Below are 20,065 nucleotides of genomic sequence, written 5' to 3'. Positions count from 1 at the left end.
CCCATCCTTTCCATCCTGGCTGACAGTTCAAAAGCCTGCATTCCAGGGCTTCTAGCCTAGTCACTGAATATTTATTATGCCCACACATTGGGCAGAGATGATGAACACAGCAAAGTGAGCCAGGACGCAGTTTCAGTGAAGGTCACAAAAACTATGGTTCATAGATGCTCTTAGGAGGCTGGAGCTGGAATGAATCTCTTTACTTAGTTCAATCATCTCATTTTTCAGATGATAAAATTGGGGTCCAGAGGAGTTGAATAACTTAACTAAGGCCATAAAGCTACTTAGTATGCTTTGACACTCACCCGTCTTATGGATATAGGTACAGAGACATGGCTGTGGGGTGGGACCCAGGTCTATGGTGATCTCCTTCAGCCTCCTCAGGTACAGTAAATAAATGTGTAATTTAAATAAAGAGAGTGTGTTTGAAATTCAGGACAAGCTTCTAGGTCCCAGTCCCTTTTCCAACCAGATTGCTACACATAGAAATTCTATCATCATTATTGCTACTTCCCAATGTTTTCTATATCTTTCAATAATTCTTACTTTCTACTCTGTGCTAATGTTTTTCATCTTTTCTTTTTCCTCCCCTTCCTTTTGCTCTTTCACTTTCAGCTATAGCTGGCGAATGCTGTGTGGGTGGGAAGCACAAGGAAGACAAAGGACAATCTTACTGATGAGACATCCGTCTCCCTGACCTCAGTCCATCTTATATTATGAACTGCAGAAATAATGAAGCAAATAGTTTTCATTTAGTTATTTTCCCATTCCTGGTAAATTCTTCCCTTCTCAATGTGGCCTATTTTCACTGTGCAGTGTTCACCTTAAATCTCCACGGAGGGGAATCACATTCACATACTTTACAAAGTCAGGGATACAGACCCCTAAAAGATGTGGGAGGGAGACTGGAAATTACCTCAGCATCAGACTTGATCTGATTATGGTAAGGCCCCAAACACCAAGAGTCTCAGAGTCTGGGTGGCTTTTATTAACTTAATCAATGTAAGTACCTCCCCTCCTTCTCCTAATACATATGTTTTTGTACTATTCTTTGACCCCACTGAATTCTTTCATGCACACTGGCACAATATAAGTTCATATGGGCTGGTGAGAAGGTGAGAAAAGGGGTAAAGCATTGGCCCATCATTGCAGTGCTGACATCAGAGCAGCATCCCCTGGAAGGGGAGGAAAGCACCGTGTTCATGGAGATAGCTCCCTAAGTCATAGACAGAGGAGAGCCTAGACTCACATAATTGTCATAGATGTCCGTGTGATTCCACTCCAAGCCATCATCCAATACAGTGATGACAACTCCTTTGCCAGTGATGCCTTTTTGCCAAACAGGTATCACATGAAGATCTAGCTTGGGCAGGGCTGCAGTCATCCTGGTGTCTTGCTGGTAGAGAAAAGCAAAGAAGGCTTATTAAAATTATGACTTGCTTGCTATAAAGTGAGAACTTATGCTCCAACCTGGAGACCCATCTTTGTTTTTCCTTGGGTCATTCTACTCTTTAGAACAGAGCCATTAGGTGAAATGAAAATTAAAGTTGAGCCAAATGAATTATCAGAGAGCTGCTTTTCCCCCAGTTGTTCTAGTGAAAAATCACTTGAAAGAATGAATCACTTTGAAGCCATGTATTTCAAATGAATCTTTGAAATACATGGTTTCAAAGAAGTTTATCCTTAAGTTTCTCTCATTTACAATAATTTACTCAACCTTTTCATCTATCTGAAGCTTTATTTATTGGGAGATGTTTCCATCTCTCCCAAATCCTGACTCTCTCATTGAGCTCACATTACATATTAATTATAATATATTGTCTGACACACAGTTATTGGTGGATGAGTTACAATTTTCTTCTAAAAGAAAAAGTAGAACCTGGAATGCTCAGGACACTATGATCTTATCAGGAATTGTTTGTTAATTTAAGGAGTAATTATCTGTGACAGGAGATTTGGGGTTTTCCTTTACAAACAATTTTTCTGATAGTTACAGTGTGTGGTACTCTACAGTGGAAGAGTTGGGTGGCAAGGGTGGCAGACATAAGCACATTTCCCAGTACATGAGAGAGATACAGTAAAAGAATGCTAGCAGAAGGGTCAGTAAGAAATGTGTAAGTATCAACAGTCAGAAGTGTCAGTGAGTGGGCTGCCCCCTTACTGCTGCTCCTCAGAAAGAGGTGTGTGTGGGGGGATGGGGACGGGAATTTACCAGGCAGTGTGAAGCTGAGTCACAGGAGGCTGGAACCATACACAGACTATTGGCCAAAGCCAGAGAAGGCCTCTGCGTCAGTTGCAGGAACAATCATAGATTGTGGTTGTTAAGGGTACAACCTCCAGAACCATGCATCATGGTTCCACCACCAGTAACTGTGTTACTTTGGCAAATTGTTCTACCTGTCAATGTCTCTGTTTCTTTACCTGTTAAAATGGGCATAATTACTGCGCTTGGACAACATAAGATAGTTATGAGGACTCAATGAGTTAATTCATGTCAAACACTTAGAATAGTGCCGGCACGCAGTAAATGCACAACAAATGTTAGCTGATAAGTTTCTTTTGTTGCAATGAACAAGTACTTAGGTTAAGATTGTGGCAAGAGAAACTGATCCCTTTTTCCATTCTTTATGCAACAAGCTAAGCCTTAGATAATGGTTGTCATGAAAAATTATCTTTTGTAATAGTCTCGACAGTAAACACTTCTTTCTATTAACATGCACTACTACCAGAGAGGCTTAGCATTAAAACCGGAGAGAGGGTGCTGTAAAACTGCAGAAAGGCAGCAACACTTATGATTCCTCCACCCCACACCTACACACCAGTAGAGTTGGTAATTGCATTAAAGGAGACTGGTTTGCAGGTCTAGACATTGGCATTTGGCCTCCTTGTGTTCCTTCCTTCAGCCTCTTTCAGAGATTCTCACCTCCATCATGGAAGAACTGTCATTCAGGGCTGTGTATCCTGAGTCATACTCACTGTAAACTGTGAGTAATTTAAAGGGTTCTCAATACTAATATTAATCAAATGAGATTCTTGTCATAAGTATTGTTTTTAGAACCCCTATCCTATGATACGTGATTCTGCATTTACCCCAGATAAGGAAGCAAAAAAAGATACAAAACTTTCTCTTGTAACAGCTGAAGTTCTCTGTTTCAGGTACCCTCACCCAACAAAACAAAGGCTTCAGAGCAAGGTAAGTCCCATCAGCTTTCATCATTAGATAACATGGCCCTCTACTAAATTCTTCAGCATAAAAAAGGGTCCATTGTGCAGATATGACAGTATAAAGAACCCGGATCCCACACGGTCCTTCTGTAGGTACTTACCAAGTACCATTGCTGATTCCACATTGGATCGTTGAAGAGATTTACTGCTGAGTCTCGTGGAGCTGAACGTTTACTTCTCTCTTTTTCATACTGTTGTTCAGCCCATACCACCTACAGTATTTTTATAGTAACAAAGTCAAAAGTCAAACAGCCACCTCTGTATATTCAACTTCCCTCTAACTATATCCTCAGTGCCCTTCCCATCACAGTCCAGGCAGCTCCACGATATTTTGTTTGACTGCAGATCAAACTGGCAACTCTGTGAGAAGATGGGGTTGCCCACTGGGGAGATGAATGTTTCTTCTATTACAGTAAAGTGCATATTTGGAGGGAGGAGAAGCAGTCAGTGAAATGAGCTTTCCCTCACATTATTTACACTGTGGTTAGAGTAGAAGTGAAAGTTCAATCTGCTTTCATCAGCAAATGGATCATAATGCCCGTTTTTATATTGAGGTTCCAGGGCTACATAGCTGAAAATTTATCTACTTTAATGGAATGAATAGACAAGTGGAAAAACTTCAAAGACTGCTGTTGTGTTGCTTTTACAGATTAATTTCTTCTTTTTTGCATGGAAAAGATACAAATTGCATATACATAGTATAACATAAGACACGGATGTTCCTGTTTGTGCTTCAACCTCCTGTCTAAGAGCATTTAAAATGAGAAGCAGATCCAGGGTGATGAGGGAGCAGTACTGACCACGCACACTTACCATTAATCCAGGTAATTATAAAAATAATTGTGGATTATGCAGGGAGATCAGACAAGACAGAAATCACCTGCCCACATCTGCAGTGTGATTCTATGGTATGTGAGGCCCTGGAAGACTGGGGCACTGTCTTATAGCTATAGTGACTATGAGATAATGCTACATTTTTATTTTGCTGGACAACATAACTATTTCCTACCCCAAACAGATCTTTTTTGTCGTATACTTGATAACAGTCCAGGGTGTGGTGGGATATTGTTAATGTGAGAGTACTCATGAGTCAGATAAAAAATAAAAACTGAAAGACAATTAACAACTAAAGAGTAAAACCACCCACTAAAACTATCCTGAATTTTCAATTATAAAACATACTGCAAACCTATTATAAACCTTGGGAGGGACATGAGTGCTATAAACTAGTCACTATAATTTATTTTTAAAGTGCTTGTATTTCCAAGATTAATTCTTTTGGCTTAAAATATCTCCATGCTTGGAATACTGCCCATCATCTGAGTTGAACTTTGGAAGCTGGCTTCTAGGGAACAAGTATTAATCTTCAAGATAGAGGTTCACTTATAGTTGAAGATTTCATTAACAGACTTGTAAAGATAGACTATCACTGCATTTCGCAGGCTAATTTGCAAGAATATTATCCTCCATCAGAAAAGAACAATAAAATGAAAATCAAGAGCAATTTTTAGAAATGGAATGTAAAAAGAGGCACTCCACAATCTGATCAGATAAACATCCAATTGTAGGAAACAGTGTTATGATTAATGTCATTAACTCAGAATCACACATTAATCTCTAGAAGAGCAGGCTAAATGGAATAGATAAAAATTGATAGTGTCTTTCTATTATACATAATAGGTATCATATACTTCATTGTAAATCATACTTTGATCCAGAAAGAGTGTTAAAGATAATCTACTCCAACTTTCTATTGCAAGCTTCTATGATTCTTTGATTTTTCCTAAAATAAAAGTATTCCTGGGATAAGTTTTGATAGCATATAAATTCCTTTTTTATTCTTTGTTAGAGAGTAAATTATTAGCTCTTTTCATTATGCATTGGGATTTCCCCCAAAACCAACTACCAAGGAATGAAGTCATTTTTGTGAAATCCTGGGAGAATCAGTAACAGGTAGGTGTGCTCCCCTCTGTCTGACCTTCTCCTGCTGGGATGAGAAGGAGCTCCGTTAGACTTCCATGGGCATTAATAAGCATTTGGGCAGAGAAGGAAATCTCTCTCCAAACCCATCCAGTTGTCGGAAGTGGTCTTACTTTTCAGAGCCCACATCCATGAGTCATCTTCCTTGGAGTGGGTAAAGGAAGACCTCCCTGAACGAGAAATTTTAAAGTAAAACTCAGGGCCTTTTACCGGGTCTTCCACATCTAGCAGCAGCTTGGCAGAAAGAGCCAGCAAGAAGTGTGCCTGAGCAGTGCAGCCGCTGTCCAGGGTCCTGACACAGCTTCTTTTTCAAGCTGTGCTTAGTCGCTCACATTTGAACAATGGTGACTCAGGCCAAATCATTCCCTATCCTCATAATTAGCCACCTTCTTCTTAAAATTCTATCCATTGTAGAATGAATAAAACAGAAAATTATTTTACAGTCTGCATGAATTTCATGTACTTTTAACAGTTTTATCACCTTTCTGTCCCTTAATACTCCTCCCCAACCCTCCAGGAAGTGGAAAGAATATTTTTAACCCTCTCACCAAGAGGATCTCTCACCATAATTCTCCAGAGTGTCCTAGGCAGCAGAAATCATATACACAGATAAGTCAATGGCAATAAATTTCCTTCAGTATGGCACATTCTTGAGAAAGGGCAACACTGTATATGTAATTCAGGTATATGCAAACTGCAATATTCCCAACACAGTCAACATTTTTTATTAATGTATTTTCCAAGCTTGAAAACAGACTTTAAAGAAATCAATAGGTACACTATTATCCCTACTCTATTTATACACATATTGATTGCAGGCATTTTTTGCTATTACCTAAATATTAGACCAGATAAACCAGGATGAAAAGAGACCAAATGGTTTGGATTAAACAATAAAATACTTATGGAAACATTTGCCTCGTGAAGACATTGACTTAGAGTTCTCTTCTAAACACTAGCTCCCTATTTAGCAAGAACAAATATAAATGGTAGAATGTTTTTCAGTTACACGGAAATGTTCTGAAAGCAAGGTTTGTATATTTCTTTGGCATCCCAACCTTGGGATTAAAGTTCTTGGTACATAACAGGTACATAATAAGAGCTTGCTGATTGATTGTATTGTCAACATTTTCATTAGTGCTGCCTCCTGATTTTCAATATTTACTTTTATTGCTCTTAGACTGTATTTGCAAGTATACATATAAAATTAACTTTGAATAAATAATCACAACATATAATATATTTCAGCTCAACCAATCAAATCCAATCTTATTATGTACAATTATAAGTTTATGGAAAGATACTAGAAACACTGCAGTTAAACAAGTATGATCACAATAAAAAAGCATCATCTATTTGCAAAATGCTTTTTTTCTCATTAGAAATCATAAAACAGATGAGTCAAGTATTGATTTGAGGACAAATGCATGGCACTTACACGATCATCATCAGATAATCTCTTAGTGATATGAAGGGCACTCCTTCGAGACCTTTGGGGATGGTCTTTATGTTTGAATAGGTAGTGATTTTCAAGTGATCCGATCTATAAAAGAAAAAAATTAAAATAACACACTTTCTCAAACATGTTATATGGGCCAGTTTGAAACTCACCTAACTTAGAGGTAGGCAACTTTCTTTTTTTTTCATAACTTCTTTTCTATAGGAAGGAATAATTTGTTACTTTTGTTTTTTTCATTTTTAAGACAGAGTCTCACTCTGTTGCCTCAAGCTAGAGTGCTATGGTGTCAGCCAAGCTCATGGCAACCTCAAACTCCTGGTTCAAGTGATCCTCTGGTCATAGCCTCCCAAATAGCTGGGACTATAGGCGCCCACCATGACACTTAGCCAAGGCGACTTTTATTAAACCTATTGCTTTTACTTGAAGTTAACTTGTTTCTTCATGATGAAGAAAAACTGATAAAGGTGTTGAGATGACCCTCAGGGTATTTTTGCTTAGGCTTGCAGTGTACTTGGGGGCTAGTGATGCTTCCATTTCATTTGCTTTGTGTGTCAATATTGTATGAATAGACATTTTCCAAAAAGAAAATAATACTCCTTTAATCAATTATTGGTGGATAACAGGCAAACACCTGGGGTGCTATCTATGGTCAGTGCCACATTTAGCTAAAACAATTTATTGTTGCTAAAAAAAAAATGTAGCAAATGAACCGATAATGATAGTTGTCATAACTACTATTAGTGACCATTTGATTTTCTACTAGTTTGAGACTTTCAGAAAAGAGCATGCTACATTTAGGACAAGTCTTCCATACTTCGCTGGATAGCCATCAACACCTTTGCTCCATTCGAAACTGTGTTCGTTATTCTTTTAAACTACTGACCCCATACTCAAAACAGTACCAAATTTAAAGCTACCAAATCCTCTAGATGCCCTGCATTTTTTAAATTAACAGATAAAAAATTGACAACAATTTTTTTTTCAGAAGAAGCATGTTCTTTAAATGTGTGTTTCTCATTACCTAGAGAATCTTTTAATAGATACTTAGGCCCTGTTCCAAGTCTGAATCTCAGGGTCTGAGATTGGATCTGTGGTAAGCTGTAGATGGAGTTGGAGAGAGGGACAGGAGCCATCCCTACAACATCCATACCTAGTTCTGTTTCTGCTGACAACTGTTTTTAATTCTTGTCACTACCTTAATCTTGGCTTTATCTGGAGGCCACAGGGACTCAAGATAGTAATGCTTAATTAGTCTAATTTTAGTAATACACAGCAAAAGGAGAAATAAGCAAAACCAGGAAAGAATTATCAGTCTTTTACAAAGAATTATTATTCTAACAAAATAACTTTTGTTAAGTTTGTTTAAAACTTTTTCAGTAATGTCATTTTAACTAACAATAGCTAGAGAAAATATGTTATTGTAAATCATATGTAAACATAGATAGTTTTTCCACACTATTTTTTAATGCTTTTTTCTGGCTATGCCATCCCCTCCCCAAACACCCCCTTAACAGCACTAATTTTTTATTGTCTTTTACTTTTATTATTTATTGTTTATTTATTACTATTTATTTATTATTTTATTGTTTATATATTGTGAAAAGCAGTTCTCACATTGAACAGTCCAGGTTTAGCTATGTGTCTGGGCCTAACAGGTGGGACAAAGAAGAAGGATTGGTTTTTGCTGTCTCGTCACCAGTGTTCAATAACAGTAGCTGTCCATAGGACATGTATGACTTCCAAGATGCCCACAGTACCACCCGCTCTCTCCTTCCCTCTCAACAATTCCCACAATTGCCTGCTGTTACCAGACTTACTACTCAGTTGCTTTATGTCCCACTGTTTTCTCACTAGCTGTTTTCTGTTTCTGAAATACCTTTTCCAATTGTGGAACTTCCAACTTCCAACTCTTCTTCCTAATCCCCTTGCAGGGTTTCCTCCTTTGGACCATCTTCTTTCACCTGTCCCAAATTCCCTTCCACCTTCATTCCTTCAACCAACAAATATTAAGACTCCAAGTACAACTTCTGTCATTACACAAAGTACATTCACCTGCAGCTCTTTGCTCCTAAGCCTCCTCCAGATTTCTTATTCCTTGAGCGTGTTTCTTTCCTTCCTCTTCTGACACAGAGCCCGGCACAGAGCAAGAGCTGGCGACACCAAAAGGCTCAGTCTGCTGGGACCCGGGGTGGGGATGGGGAGGAACAGTCTGCATTGACTTTGCTGCCGGGCATTGCAAACACTGTTTGGTTCATAAAATTGGAGAATGAAACCTCTAGCAAGAGAAAGCGTATTCCCCAGCGGATTGGATCTATGGAATTGCCAACGCCCACGCCTGATTACTCATCTGAGACTTCAGCAGCGTCTCATCACTACCTCCAGAAAAAAACGCGCCAAAATGTTTTACAACTCCCTCCTCCCCCATTACCAAGCTTACCAACTTCAAAGGCAGGAGGCCAGGGCTTGATTCTGAGCCAAGGGAAGTCACAGCCCTTGCAGTCCCCTCGGAATCACGCAGTGATTTCTTGCGGCCTTCAAGTCCCACCTACCCCCGCCAGCTGTCTATTAACCCAGCCCCCATATGGACAGGCTACAGTTTCCATCACAAACTGGACCCCCACACCCACCCCGGAGAAATGGGATATGATTACGCACTTGGCTAAAAACAATAAAGAAATAGATCCTTTCCCGGAGTCAGTTCTGTTGCTGGAGCAAAGTTTGGAGGCTTGAACTTTAATAAGTTCCCAGTGAAAACCCGGAGCTCCCCGGAGAGACATAAGAAATGTTCCCTTGTTCTCCCCCAGTTTCTTCTCCCGCCAGCTCCCCAGGCCATTCGGCGGCCTCCCAACCTCCGGGACTCGAGTCTCGGCAGCTGCCACTTTCCCAGCGCTCTGGCGCATCCGCAAGGCTGCTGGGGGACATCCCCAAGCTTGCTTGGTCCCCTGCATTGGGGCTTGGATCTGACGCTGCCATATTGAAAAGAAGGAACCAGCCGGCTCCTGACGCAGACCGCCGCGCGGGGGGAGGGAGCACACGGCCTCTCCCCGGGCGCTTAGTTGTCGAGAGCTTGAGTGCGTCTTAAGTTCCCTGAAGAAGTGTGGAAGGGATTTTTCTTCCAAACCGCATGGGAACAATTTCAATTCCAAAGCCACCAACAGTGAAAAATAAGCTCTACCCAGCTGCAGCGGCTTCCTTCTGCTTGGCTGCGCCCGGTACAAGCAATAAATAATGCAAGCTTTCTCTGCGAGCGTGCGGAGGTCGAGAGCTGGAGAAGCCCCTGTTTCGTTGCCACTCTGAACACAGCAGAGTTGGACTTGGGACTCCCACTTGGAGCACCGCGCTACAGTCCCGCCAGTCCCCCGGTGCCCCTGAAAGTTTCTTGAACATGAAAACTCTTACCTGACCCAAAAGGTCATAGCCCAGCTCCTCCGCGATGGCCGACGCTGCGGCCGGGCCCCCTGGAATCTCCGCCGCCCATTCATTGACGAACTGCCTCTTCGCTTTGACGCTGTTCAGCGCACACCAGGCGCAAAAGAGGGCGAAAGCGGTGCACTGCAGGGTCCAGGCTTTCCGCCCCATGCTCACGCGCCGGCTCGCACACAAGTGGGAAGGAGAGAGGGGCAAGAAACAAGACAGGAGAAAAGCCAAACAGATCCGCCCTTTCCACCCGCCGGCTCTGGACCGCTCCTGCTCCCGGTTGCTCTGGGAAGAGCTAGGAGGCGCGCGAGGCGAGGCTGGGCGGCGGCGGACGCACAGTGAGGCGCTTCGGTCTCCAGGCTGAGCGGAGCCCCAGCCCTACCCAGCCGGAATGGAAATGACTGTTTACACGTCAAATCGACGAAAGCCATCTCTTGACGTCAGATCTACCTGGACTAAGATCTGAATGGTATTCCCAGCGGAGTGGAGAAGCCGCTAAAATAAGCAGGGAGGGATTAAGAAAAGGAAGGAACGGTTTGCTGGGATCAGTTAAGTCTGCTCCCTGCCTGCTGTAGCGGCTTCACTTCTCAGAGGAGTGCCCCATCTGAACCGGGCAACTACCGAGAACCAAAGGTTGGAGAGCAGCGCACTTTCCCTCCCTCCCTCCCCTTCTCTTTATATTTACTTTATTATCTTGTGTGTGGCGGGAGGTGTGGATAGAATTCTTACCATGGCCCTTTGAATATCAGCACCTGCTAAGAATAACAGGCTCTCAGATCTTTCCAACCAAACAGAGGCTGAGAGGGTAAAGAGGAGGGAAGCCACTGCTGCCCAAATTCTGCTTTAAATTGCCTAAGAAAATGAACATGTTTCCAAAACGATGTTAAAACGATACTTTTAAAAATGAAATTTTCAGCAAACCACCTTAATTTACAAGTTTACTTCCTTCTCGCCCCTGTTGCTCAAACCTCAGTAAAATAATATCTAAAATTCTAGATGTTTTAAAGTCTGGTACCACCATCAACTCTACAGTGCTTATCGGATAAATAATTAATTACATGATTTTTTAAACATATTTTTTTTTAATTTATCGTCATGGGGTGGGGGGAGTATACCATATGCTGTTCTGTTGGCTCAGGGAGGAAAGAAGCAGGTTTCAAGAACCCTGAACTTTCCATTTTCCCTCACTAGAGCTCTTGACTTTGGTGCCAAACTGGAGCTGTGTCATTACTTTCCTATGAAATGCACAATATCTTCGTGGTAAAATGTTTTCATGTGGAAAGAAAACAAGCAAACGTCTAAAAGAAGCCTCCACCTCCCACCCTCAGTAAATTAGTTGGATCTACAGGGCGGAGGCTCTTCCAGTCTCGCGGTTCTGAACCTCGGCACCTACTGTTCAGCACCGGGGGCTGGACAGCGACCCCGCTGGGCGGTGGAGATCACGGCCCGGCTTCTGAGCGCCGAGAACCCCCGCCCTTCTGCAGCTGCCCACACGAAGCTGTTTTCCTCCTGACGAAAGCCTTTCCTCTCTTTCCAACAGAAAATTAGGAAACTGACCGGGCTGGGGTGAGTGGGGTTAGATTTATGGTCGTGACTACTTGAGGCGAGGTCCCGGGGACGTGCTGGACTCAGCCCAAAAGTAAAATTGCCGGGAGATGAAGCCAGCGAACTTGCAGGCGTGAGAAATGCTTTTCCTGTTCTAGCTCCCAACCACCGGGGGCGCAATCTCTTCCAGAGAAACTGAAAACTTCCACATGCGAAGAGGGCATATGTTCTGAAATTGTCTAATTTTTATCCTATGAACCTTATTGACCATAATTTCTGGAGTGCTAAAGAAATAACTAGAGGCAGAGTCTCACTCTCTCGCCCTCGGTAGAGTGCTGTGCCATCATAGCTCACAGCAACCTCCAACTCCTGGGCTTAGGGGATTCTCTTCCCTCAGCTTCCCAAGTAGCTGAAACTACAGGCGCCCGCCACAACGCCTGGCTATTTTTTTGTTGCGGTTTTGGCCGGGCCGGGTTTGAACCCGCCACCCTCGGTATATGGGGCCGGCACCTTACCCACTGAGCCACAGGCACCGCCCAAAATAAATAACTTTTTACAAGGCTAGAAGAGAAAACTGATTTAGAATATATCCCAGGTCGGTGCCAACCAAAAAAGATAGCCAGGCGTTGTGGCGGGCGCCCGTAGTCCCAGCTACTTGGGACGCAGAGGCAAGAGAATCGCCTAAGTCCAGGTGTCGGAGATTGCTGTGTTCTGTGATGCCACGGCACTCTACCGAGGGAATGAAGTGAAACTCGGTCTCCAAAAAAAGAGAGAAAGAATATATCCTAACGTTTTCATATCAAGGGCTAGTCCTGTCCTGCTTTGTGGGTTAGAGTAATAACTTAGAGTAATAACTTCCAAGCTCATCAGTAGTATATTTTATATCATGAATGGAAGAGCAAATTATCACCTGTTAATTTTTTTAATAGTATTTAATTCATTTGATTAAATTATATACAAAACATAATAATCCAGAAACTAAAGAGAACTGTGTCTCCATGATGAATTGTCAGTTGAGTGTCATGCTTTTCATGACTACTCAGAACTGCCCAGTGATACAGCCAATCATCTTTTAAGTCTTCTTGAAGATTAATAAAAGCAATGCTAGTATGAGCAGGAAGAAAGAATGTGTTCAAATGAGATCTATAGATTGCCATATCTCTTTAGTCTTAGAAAACAAATGTGTTTAACCTTTTGTTATTGTTAAATTAAAATGGGCTCAGGCTGATAGCTCTGTGGTCTGCTCATTGTTTTACTGTACTCTTGAGTGCAGAAATCAATGTGCTCAATGATTGAACACCTTGTAACTATTCAGATCAAGAACGGAACATTTCTAGTTCTAAAGAATAATATTCCAAGATATTCAACAGGTGTAGAGAAGAAGGAGTGAGGAAATATTTGAGGAAATAATAACACTTTCCAATTATTATGTAGACTTACTCGTTTGCTGTGAGAATGGTAACTATACATTAACACAAATGCATAATTAGTATATAATTAAACTAGAAGTGTTTTAGTAACAGAATATATTATACATACCTATAGCAGTGTTTTCCTAACATAGAAAATAACAATAACAACTCTGTCAATGAAAAAAATTTTGCACAAGCTGAGAATGAAAATTTTGAAGGAACTCTATAATCATTTAAAAATTTGCAGCATTTGATTTTAAATAATATGACAACTCTTCCTTTTATTTTCTGGCAAAATTTATCATTGGAATTTCATAGGAGGATGTGTATTAATTTAGAATCCACCTAAATTTTATATGTCAAGTATCACAATATTGAAAATCTAAATTTAAAAATACACATACTTTTTAGAAATGTTTGCAAGCACCAACTTTGCCATATGGGGATAAAAGTATCTAGCATGTGAGAAGACTGACATTGGGGTCACCACCTAGAGATACACCTGTCAGAAGTCCCTGACTTACTTTCTCCTTGAGAAAATTTTGGCGAACCTGCTAAGCTCATGAAGCACTTAGAATATGAACTCTTCCAACAAATCCACACTCACTTTTCACATTATAGAAAGAAGCATGCTTGTAGTGGGTCTCTAAAGTAAGTACAGTATCGAGATAATAGACATTCTGCTTGGTGGACTAGCAGATGCTCAGCATCAGCAGCTTGCTGGGTTTCCCAAGGTATGAGAAGACCAAATATCTTGGGGAACATCTTTCACTCTGCCAGTTGGGAAATGCTGGCCTGCAGAAACGAACATAAGAGATTAACAAAGCAAAATCTGCATATTGAAAGGCTCTGGAGGATAAAAAACTATAAAAAAGTTTTGCTGAATGAACTATGCAAACACTTAAAATCTTAAGTTTAATATGGAATCAAATAGAATATTATTCAAATTGAAGCAGTGAAAGCCATTAATCCCAGTTATTGAAAATTATTGCCTTTTTCTAATGAAAATGTGTAATTACATGTAGTAAAATATAAGTATTTGGTAAAAAATTTTCAATCTTTAAAACAGGCTCTTTTTAAATATGCATTTACTGAGTGAGTTTTAGAGTATCCCCATTTCTGCTTCTAGGCAATGCTCCTGCTTCCTTTACTCTCTCAACACGGACATTTTGATATGGAAATTCTAGTGCATAGCTGCTTTCTGTGCTCCTGAAGTATATTTTGCTATGAGACTCTCACTATTGAAAAGTGACCTTGAAAAAACACTAGTCTAGCAAGGGGGAGGGTAGACACAAAGAGGTGAGGGGGGGAAGGGAGAAAGGAGGAGGGAGGGCAACTGGTGGATCTCACCTAATGTGCACAGTGTGACTGTGTTCAGCACATCCCCCTGGTTGAAGGGCTCAACTACAATTTGAACTTTACCTCAGAATTGAAAACAATGTAACCTAAACACTGGCACCCTCAAATTAATCTAAAATTTTAAGAAATAATTTTTAAAAAAGAAGAGTAGAAGAGGAAAAAAGGAATAATAATGATAAAAAATTCAAAACCCTGTATCCCAATAATATAATACTTAAAAAGGCAAATAAATAATGGTAATCTGTTAAAAAATAAAAAAGTGATCTTGAATATTACATAGTTCCTTGCTTCTCAAAGTATTGTCCACATACCAGCATTACAGGCATCACTTGGAATCTGATCAGGAATGCTCACCCTCAGTCTCCACCCCAGAACTGCTAACTCAGCATCCACATTTCTAACGAGTCACTGGTGATTTATATGAAATTTAAAGTCTGAGAGGCACTGACCTAGTTAACACCCTTTTGTATACATGACACTCTTCTGTAATATTTCTATCAAGTAGTTAGGTAATTCATGGTCTCCCAAAGCAACCTATTCTTTGGTCTGAATTGTCACAAATGGTTACAAAGTCCTTCCTTATCATGACGTGAATCTATTCTCATTTTCCTCATTACTAACCTGCAGTCAAGTCTGCTAATTTTGCCCTATACTACCACACTGCCAAGTTTCAATACCTTCTATACATAATAGCTCTGCATACTCTGAAAACAGATTATCATGTCTTATCTAACTTTTTTCTACTCTAGGTTCAATAGCCCCAATCTTTTTATTACCTTTGCATCCTGGTTACTCTTACCTAAAAAGGGTCATTTACCAGAATTTTGAAAATATGTCGCCCTGAATGAAAAGTAGAATACCTACCTGAACCTGTGCTTATTAGAGCAGAAATTTCAACTCTTTTTGGAAACTATCATTTTGCCACAACCACCTAAAATTGAATTTGCCTGATCTCTATTTATATTCACATGTGCTGCTACATTTCCAAGATAACTTGCATAACTTTTAAGTTTTTGATCTGTGTATCCAGGAGCAGGGAAGTAAGTGTGAGATTAATTTTTTTGTACTAAATTTCAGCCTCTCAGTGCTGGACACAGTGGCTCATACCTGTAATCCCAGCACTTTGGGAGGCTAAGGTAGAAGGATCCGTTGAGCTCAGGAGTTTGAGGGTGTAGTAAGCTATGATCTCACTTCCTTGGTGACATCTAGAGCCCTGGCCTACATTCTGTCTCTAAATTTTAATTAGCCTTTCAAGATGTCTGAAATCTTGATTTTTTTTTAAATCATCCAGTGATTTCCTCCTACCTTCATTCTCTACACAAATATAGTCGCCTATAGATTGGTGTCTTCAATCAGGCTACTAATAAAAAGATTTAGAAAGACTGGACAGAAGATAGAGCCAGCAAGAGTGCTCCAAAATGTTGAAATTGATCTAATAACCAGCACCCTGTAGAAACAGTTATTTATTTACCTTCTCAGTGACTATTGAAGAAGCAGAAAGACATCGCTGGGGGGTCTGTGAGAATCCAGATACACGATGACTGGAGTTTTACCTTGCCCCTCACTAGGGTTTGGCTGGCTTACTCTATGCCGAGTGATCAACCCTTGGCAGTACTCGGCTCTAAGAGTACTGGGACTTGCCTTATTTTCCTTCTCAGAACTGAGGATCTTTGAGCATCTCTAGTCTTTTAGCACTGATCCTTACTCTGCTGTCTAATATTATTCAGTGGTTTCTGACACTAGTTCGGGCATCTCCTTTTAGAATGAATTTATTCTTGCAGTAAAACTTACCCATGCTGTCCTCTTAAATCAGGCTCAAGTAGTAGCATTATAAATAGTATAATCCTATCATCTGATTTGTAACATTTTTAACATTTTCACCTACCAAAACAAAAATCATCATGGACTAAACAAAATTACCTTGGAAGCTGGTCAGGGAGTCTGGACCAACAGCCTGAAGCAGCCTTGGTGAGTGTCCCCACGTGTGTGCGACCTCCCATTCTCTCTCCCGCCATCTCAGCTCCTACACTTCTGTCACTCTCGTTTTTCAGACTCTTCCACAGAGTGAAGCACATGACTATTGGTAATTTTGCTGTCACAGATTTCTAGTCCATGATACAAGGAGAAAAGAGGACCTTTTTTCCATGCTCAATATTTAAGCATGACTCTTGACTCTCAGTGCTAGGCTTTCACCCTGGACCAATCAGTGTAGCCGGACTTTTTGGTGTTGGTTGAGATGGGCTATAAGGCCAGAATTTGAAAGTGGAAGGGGGCAGGCTGTGCATGTGCTCAGTGGGTAGATCGCAGGCCCCATATACCGAGGGTGGCGGCCGGACATTGTGGCAGGCGCCTGTAGTCCCAGCTACTCTGGAGGCTGAGGCAAGACAATCGCCTAAGCCCAGGAGGTGGAGGTTGCTGTGAGCTGTGATGCCACTGCACTCTACTGGGGGCGATAAAGTGAGACTCTGTCTCAAAGAAAGAAAAGGAGAGAGAGATAGATAGATAGAGAGAGAGAGAACATAGTTCTCTCTCATAGTTTTGTTATGATTTGTAGGCACATCATTATTTTAGTGCTTTCACCAAGGAAAGATCAATTTCCCAAAGGAACGGTGAGATGGAGAAACATAAACAACAATCATTAGGCCTTTCCGCAGGGAGAAGGCAAGTAAAGAATAAGCACTGGTAATTCCTAGTTTCCTGTTCTGAATCTTTGCCCTCCTGTAGTTCATGCACTTAAGCATTATTCAACATTTAAAAGCAAATATCAACATTGACATAGTTAGATGAAATAGTATAAATATAGCATGCAGTAGGCCTAAATCCTTTTAAAATGTGACTTGGAGTAGGGATATAACAAAATAATTTTTTCAAACTCTTATTTTGAAATAATTTTAGATTTACAAAAACATGGCAGAAACAGTACGCACAGCTCTTGTAGACCCTTCTCAGCTTTTCCAGAAGTTACATCTTATTAACTACAGCACAATTATCTAGATCAAGACAGTAAAATTGATAAAATACTGTTAACCCATCTTCGCACTTTATATTTTCCCAACTGTTCACTATGTCTTTTTTATGGTCTACTATTCAATCAACACTGCCCGTTGCATTTGTTATCATGTCTCTTCCCATCTGGGTTACTTTCTCAGTCTATCTTTGTCCTTCATGCCCTTGACACTTTTAAATAGTTGTATACTATTCAATTATTTTATATATATAATTTTATATAATCCCTAACTTGTGTTTTGTTTGGCATTTCCTAATGATTAGTTTGGGGTCATGTATATCCAATAACATATGATGTTATGTCATTTCTGTCCGCTGGTTTCAGCAGGTACATGATGTCCACACAACTAATTAGGAGTGGTGTTCTCTCTGACCACCTGACTAAAGTGGCATCATGTCAGCCAGATTCTTCCACTGCAAAGTTACTATTTGAAAAAGAATATTTCAGTGGAAGTTATGGTCAAAATCATAATGAGGAGAACCATAGTGTAGCAATATTCTCCAAATCTATTTTTTTATTTTTTTGCATAAAATGAAAATGACTTTGTTTTCATGGACATTTATGTTTATGATGCTCTCTACCCATCATCCCATATGTCAGGAGTTTCCTTCTCAGTATTACCTGTTGTATTTCTTGCTTCTTATATCTGAGTTCAAGGTTGATTCACTTCTTTAACCACAATTAAAGACAATGGTTAAAGGCCTCCTTTTCTCTGATTTTTTGCAATTAATTCTGGAAGAATTGCATTTACTTAAACAATAAGCTGATTAATTATAGGTTTTACTGGAGGGAGATGAGAATCAAAGGAAAGAGAAGGTCTGTCCATGGTTATTTATCCCTCAGTGGGATCTGCTGGATAAAAAAACCTGAGGTGACCAATCCCGAGATGACCAGTCCTGCAGCTGATTCTGGAGAGAAACCAGTTGCTCCCGCCTCTCCGTGGGCAGGTCAATCTCTAACTGCTTATCCCTGCCTTCCTCTTTGACCCTTTGAATGATAACTGAAAAGATAAAACAAAAATGCTAAAGCAGAATTGGGACACAGCACATTACTTTAAAAAATCTTCAATTAGTTTCTGAAACATAAACTCAGGAGATATATAATCTTTAAAAAATGGTTTTCTGGCGTCTCTTTAAAAACTGGAAATTGTGGGTCTGGAAACTGTGATACCTATGATTCTCAGACAGAGACAAATGTCGGGATTTCTGCAATTAAAATACATTTACACCACCTTTTTTTAAATAATAGATTATAGGAATCGTTAACTTTACCAAAAATAGGGGGGAAATTACAGAGAGAATGAAATGTTTGAAGACAATTTTGTCTTATGTTGACTTAATGTCATTTGGTTATGGTACCTGCCTGTCTCCTGTGAGCAGCTGAGTTTGCAGCTCTTTCCCTAGAGCCTCCTGTAGATTCTTCCCACAAGGTCAGACCTAGTGCCACGGCAGCCATAGCTGTCTACTCACTGCAAGAGAGAAAGAGATGAAGACCAGCAGGTGCCCCACCTTAAACAAACATGTGTATGGGGCAGTTATCCAGGCAGGGGAGAAGCTGACAGGTAACCATATTTTATGCCAAGCCTATGAACTTCAGAAAGAGATTGACTTGTGTATGGGGGTGGGGAACAGGGCAGGAGGGTGAGGGGACCATTTAAAGCTCTCTGTTCTTTTGAAAGCATAGTCTGAGTCACTCAGGGTGGAGCCACACCTACATATGGGGGAAATTGGGAAGTTTGGCACTGGAAAAGCTGGGGAAAAAGTGGGTGTGAGAAAGTGACACTCTGTGTCACCCCCAGCCAGCTGCCTGGCTCCATCTCCCTCTCACTCTGTGTCACCCCCACCCCCAGCTGCCTGGCTCCATCTCCCTCTCACTCTGTGTCACTCCCAGCCAGCTGCCTGGCTCCATCTCCCTCTCACTCTGTGTCACCCCCACCCCAGCTGCCTGGTTCCATCTGCCTCTCACTCTGTGTCACCCCCACCCCAGCTGCCTGGCTCCATCTCCTTTCACTCTGTGTCATCCCCACCCCAGCTGCCTGGCTCCATCTCCCTCTCAAACTGTGTCACCCCCACCCCAGCTGCCTGGCTCCATCTCCCTCTCACTCTGTGTCACACCCAGCTAGCTGCCTGGTTCCATCTCCCTCTCACTCTGTGTCAACCCAGCCAGCTGCCTGGCTCCATCTCCCTCTCACTCTGTGTCACCAAAAGCCAGTTGCTTGGCTCCATTTCCCTCTCACTCTGTGTAACCCCCACACCAGCTGCCTGGCTCCATCTCCCTCTCAATCTGTGTCACCCCCACCCCAGATGCCTGGCTCTACCTCCCTCTCACTCTGTGTCACCCCCAGCCAGCTGCCTGGCTCCATCTCCCTCTCACTCTGTGTCACCCCCACCCCAGCTGCCTGGCTCCATCACCCTCTCACTCTGTGTCACCCCCAGCCAGCTGCCTGGCTCCATCTCCCTCTCTGTGTCACCCCCAGCCAGATGCCTGGCTCCATCTCCCTCTCACTCTGTGTCACCCGCACCCCAGCTGCCTGGCTCCATCACCCTCTCACTCTGTGTCACCCCCAGCCAGATGCCTGGCTCCATCTCCCTCTCTGTGTCACCACCAGCCAGCTGCCTAGCTCCATCTCCCTCTCACTCTGTGTCACCCCCAGCCAGCTGC

General features: G+C 41.5%; 1 protein-coding gene across 7 annotated transcripts in view; it reads right to left on the bottom strand.

The window, feature by feature from the left end:
• The window catches only part of PCSK1 (proprotein convertase subtilisin/kexin type 1), a 395,546-nt gene that overhangs the window by 30,366 nt on the left and 345,115 nt on the right, over positions 1-20,065 (bottom strand). For 5 of the 7 annotated variants that reach the window (XM_053586263.1, XM_053586273.1, XM_053586282.1 and 2 more), the window contains 3 exons: positions 6,644-6,748; positions 3,327-3,437; positions 1,250-1,396 (listed from right to left, as the gene is read on the bottom strand). In XM_053586263.1, coding sequence (XP_053442238.1) covers positions 1,250-1,396; positions 3,327-3,350 — 171 coding nt within the window. In that variant the 5' untranslated portion in view covers positions 3,351-3,437; positions 6,644-6,748. Of the gene's footprint in view, positions 1-1,249; positions 1,397-3,326; positions 3,438-6,643; positions 6,749-10,063; positions 10,481-20,065 lie in introns of those variants that run through there. The other 2 variants (XM_053586249.1, XM_053586258.1) reach the window with 2 other exon arrangements.

This window comes from Nycticebus coucang, chromosome 1, assembly GCF_027406575.1.
Source record: "Nycticebus coucang isolate mNycCou1 chromosome 1, mNycCou1.pri, whole genome shotgun sequence".
NCBI lineage: Eukaryota > Metazoa > Chordata > Mammalia > Primates > Lorisidae > Nycticebus > Nycticebus coucang.
This window is presented reverse-complemented; position numbering and strand designations above follow the sequence as displayed.